Source organism: Pinus tabuliformis, chromosome 2_1 (assembly GCF_031772625.1).
Source record: "Pinus tabuliformis cultivar Carrire ecotype Pingquan chromosome 2_1, CPIR1, whole genome shotgun sequence".
NCBI classification, from domain to species: domain Eukaryota; kingdom Viridiplantae; phylum Streptophyta; class Pinopsida; order Pinales; family Pinaceae; genus Pinus; species Pinus tabuliformis.
This window is the reverse complement of record NC_142299.1, coordinates 539,030,648-539,035,393: the sequence shown is the minus strand read 5'-3', so window position 1 is coordinate 539,035,393 and position 4,746 is coordinate 539,030,648. Positions and strand designations below refer to the sequence as shown.

Genomic DNA, 4,746 nt, shown 5'->3' with positions numbered 1-4,746 from the left:
ACATCAATATAAATAAGGGGTATAACTACAATAGTAATGGGGTAATCACTAGTATTATAGGGACCCAACAGACTCTTGGTGTCTCGGCCTCCCCACCGAATTAAATGTTGCATAGGGTGACTGCCCATCATCTTAATTATTCCAGAGATGGGTACCTGCGTTGCGCCGGTGAACCATTAGGCTTGCCACACGCCTGTCTTCCAGAACGTAATCTCCATCACTTCAATGCCGACCCGAATCCGGGGAAGACACATATACATATTAATGGGTGCTTACAAAAGGAAATAGCTAAATTACAAACCACTCATCCCAAAATGAATAAGCTAAAGTTAAAAATGAATGATTTGACCAAAAATCCCTCCTAAATAGTCTTCACTTAAATCACTCCTAAAAGGTCTTCACTTCTATTGTTGAGATGGAGTAAGATGTGGGTAATATTTGAGTGTGTAACAATAAATTATACCAAAGCGCCTCATTAAGTGAATCCAAATTGTAAAAGTCACAAGATAATTCTTTGGAAAGTTGTATTAAAATATTTAATATTATTTGAAATAATGAGCTGGTCTACAAATAAGTTAATGAAAAGATATTTAAATAAAAATTATATTAGTAAAATTGAGTAAAGGGTATTTAGAGATTTTTTTATTATTATGGTAGAGTAAAGAATAATGAGTGGATAAAAACATAGAATGACTAAAGAAAAATGATTAAATAAATGATTAAAATGAAACTATGATGCAAAATTACATGTGGCTTCATGCCAATTGGATGGTTTAATCTAAGGCGTCCTATATTATATATGAAAGCACTCATAGGAATAGTAGGTGCCCTGCCAATTAGATTATGAGGCTCGAATAAATGAGAGAATTTCTCTTCTCTCCTCTTTTGGCTCAGCTAAAGCAACATAAATACTTTTGCGAGAAACAAATTTTCCATCCATTTCTACCATAGCTAGGAATTCTTAAAAAACAAATGAGAATGCTACAAATAGTGAACCTTTAATGTGTCCTTGAATGTCTCTCATTAAGTTGCATAAAGTGATTGTGCCATAAATAAAGAATAGTTCTTTCAACTTATTGTCATTAATACTATCATCCAAATGTTTTAAATAAATATTTTCTCCATATTGCCTCTTAAATTCAGGCATCTTTAGTGCCTTTTCAATATACCATTCCTTTCCATCAATTTTCTTCCCATTTAAATTCTCAAAGCAATTTGCATCAACATCTTCATTCTCAAAGTTGACAAATCCAAAAAACTTTGAATGACATGTCGTGCCTTCTGCATCCTTAACCACTTTCGCACTCATAATTGTTCCATACACACTAAAATAATATCTCAAATCCTCATCATTCATGATGTGATAAATGTAACTATTGCATCCCTTTTTTTGTGTCTCTTACATAATGACAATGATATGCTTCCAAATTTGGTCATATGTTTGGGGTGGTAGGTTGAGCTCATGTTGATGGATATCATCATTTGTTTCAAAAACTCATTAGAAAAGTTTCCTTTAAATTTGGCATCCCCATCACTAAACCCATCCAATGTAATTTTTCTTGCAAAATATTTTGACAATTTGTATTGCTAATTTTGATGTCTTTCCTCTTCATTTTTATAAGACTACTTCATTTATTAACTATGGTAATTTCTTGTGAATATATATTATAGTTCTTTTATATTCATCAGACAATCACGATTCATAAATTCAACTAATAACCATTAAAATTGAATATATATCACAATGTTTGAGAGATAGAGATATGTGACGGATAAGTGTGTATGTAAAATTAAAATGTTCAAACTCATTTTATACCCAATATACACAAGCTACATGTCTCTTAAATTAAATCATATCTCTTTGTAAATTAAATTCTAGAAAGTCTATCAATTTACATTTTTACTCATATTTGTTAAAGTGTTGAAGATCAAGCAATAGCGGAAAACCTATTAAATCATTTTTGTTTCCCTTTGTTGAGAAGATAGTGGTAACAGAGAAATAAGTTTATAGCTTCATTAGGTGCCCTTGAGCTAATTCCAAATTAGCTAATCATATAAACTAATATGATAAATTGTATCATACCAATACACAGTTTATAACTTATCCTATGGTGTAAGCTTGTAAATAAACTATTTTATTAATCATCATTTAGATCTAATTAAATAATTAAGAATTCATTTCCTTTCCAAATAGAAGCTATTGAAAATTGAAGCGGTTTTAGCTCATGTGGTAGGGAGGAGTGACTATTATCCTCCCAGTGTCCTTGTACATGAAAGATAACTCACTCACCTAATGAACCATGGGATTTAAAAAATAAAAATAAAAACAAAACTAATATTGAAAAATAAATTTCCTTGAAATAAACTTCATTACAAAAACAATAAATTTCCAACAATACTAATAATATTTTGATTAAAATTTGAAAGAGGAATTTAGGATTAAAAAAATAAAACAAAAAAACACTATTGAAAATTTTATTTCCTAGAAATAAACTTCATTACAAAATCAAACCACTCATCCCAAAATAGATAATGTAAAGTTAAAAATGAATGGTTTGAACAAAAATCACCCCTAAAGAGTCTTCACTTTTGTAGTTAAGACAAAGTAGCATGTGGGTAATCTTTGAGGATGTAACAATAAGTTATATAAAATACTTCAATAAATAAATCTAAAGTGTGAAAGTCACCAGATAATTGTTTGGAAAATCTAGATTTGGTAGTAAAATATTTAACATTAATTTGAAATATTGAAAAGGTATACAAATAGGTTAATGAAAAGATGTGAAAATAAAACTATTATTAGTAATATTGGGTAAATGGTATTTTACGGACTTTTTATGGTAGAGTAAACAATAAGCAAGTGGATAAAAACATAGAAAGAGGAAAGAAAGGTAATTAAATAAATGAGTAAAATATAACTATGGTGCAAGGCTAAAATCTAGTGCCATGCTAATTGGATGGTTTCATCTGAGGACGATTATACATGGAGAAAGTGGTAGTAATAGTAGGTTCCCTACCAATTGCATTGTGAGACTCGAATCTGTAAAGTTTCACTTCTCTCCACGTTTGGCTCAGCAAAATCAACATAAAGAATTTTTCCAGCAACAAGTTTTCCATTCATTTCTAGCTTAGCTTGCAATGCTTGTAAAGGAGATGAAAATGCCACAAATCCTGAACCTTTACTGTATCCATGAAAGTCTCTCATTACCTTGCATGAAGTGATTGTGCCATAAATAAAGAATAATTCTTTCAACTTGTTGTCATCAATACTATCATCCAAATATTTTAAATAAAGATTTGATCCATATTGCCTCCTCAATTCAGATTTCTTTAATGCCCTTTCAACATACCATTCCTTACCGTCAATTTTTTTCCCTTTAAATTCTCAACGCAACTTGCGGCATCATCTCCATTCTCAAAATTAACAAATCCAAAACACTTTGAATTACCTGCGGCATCGCTAATCACTTTGGCACTTGTAATTGGTCCGTACACACTAAAGTAATATCTCGAATCCTCATCATTCATTGACTCTGATAAATTTTTAACAAAAACATCAGTGAACTTGGTGTTTCCATTTTCTCATTCTCGCTGCTTCTTTTTCATGAATGGAGCAACGTAAACCCGTTCCCCATCGATAAACTGACCATTCAAATATTTTATTGCATTTTTCACTCCCTCTTCATGTTGGATTGCCCTGATGCATCTGTTGCAATATTAGAAGAGAGAATGGGCCCACACATAGCGAAAGTACGATAGAAAGCATCTTGGCCTACTGTTCTATCAAGATTCTTAACAAAATTTTTAGCTGATCCAAAGTTATGGATGCTGGGGTCATGGGGTGAGTACATTACCCGAATATGGTTTCCATTAAGGGGCGCAGAATTCAATAAACGTAAAGCCTCTCTAGCATTTTCAGCTAACCTATAATTGACATAACCTGTAATGGCATCTCTGCATATGTGAACAGTGAGCACCGAGCCAATCCGCCCAAAGAGATCATATATCTGGGCCTCGGTCACACTGGGCTCCAAATCCCCCACATACAGAGATTTCAGCAGTAATTGATTGTTGTTGCGGTTAGCAACTGCTTGTTGATGTTGTGCAACACGGTGTTTTGCTAGTTGGATTTGATTCTGTGCCATTGCCTCTTTACTCACTGATACTGGAAAAGCAGAAAGCACAACTTCCTGATGCCAACTCAACGGAAATAAAAATCCAAACCCAATTCAATTGAAATAATCAAAACCACAGCACGTGTAGATCACAAAATCCGCAGATGGAGAATCAAAACCGCTTATTTCTGTACAACACGTGAAGATTATATCGATTTTCCTCGCTGAAAATAGACTTCAACGCTGAGCATTCCACCTCGACTCAATATGGAAAGGTATAATGGTGAGAGTGCCGCACCAATTCTTCTATAAATATGTGTTCGGTTTTCTCTTCATGGGTCGGCACCAGTGATCAAATTTGAAGGGTAGGTCTTAATTTCATTTAGAAGGGTACATATTTAGGTCCACTTCTATAATGAAAAGCATAAAAAAAAAGAGCAATTCAATTGACAACAGTAAATTATTTTCAAATTTCTTTTTATTTTTTCACAGGAGAATGGTGGAACAACAACGCCATGGATGTTGTGTATAAGGCAGGTCTGATATGAGCTGCAACTAATATATCAGATGCATTTACCATCTGCAACTAATATATCGGATGCATTTACCATTAATGGATAAACAGGAGACC

At 32.8% G+C, this 4,746-nt stretch overlaps 1 protein-coding gene across 1 annotated transcript; it reads right to left on the bottom strand.

Moving 5' to 3' along the window:
• Positions 1-3,671: 3,671 nt before the first annotated feature.
• Positions 3,672-4,145, bottom strand: LOC149201408 (polyadenylate-binding protein, cytoplasmic and nuclear-like). The gene has a single exon (XM_089401267.1). The coding sequence runs from the start codon at positions 4,143-4,145 to the stop codon at positions 3,672-3,674; it is 474 nt and encodes a 157-aa protein (XP_089257393.1).
• Between the last annotated feature and the right edge of the window lie 601 nt (positions 4,146-4,746).

Coding starts and splice junctions, on each gene's coding strand:
- LOC149201408 (XM_089401267.1), bottom strand. CDS start 4,145: ATGGCACAGAATCAAATCCAACTAGCAAAACACCGTGTTGCACAACAT.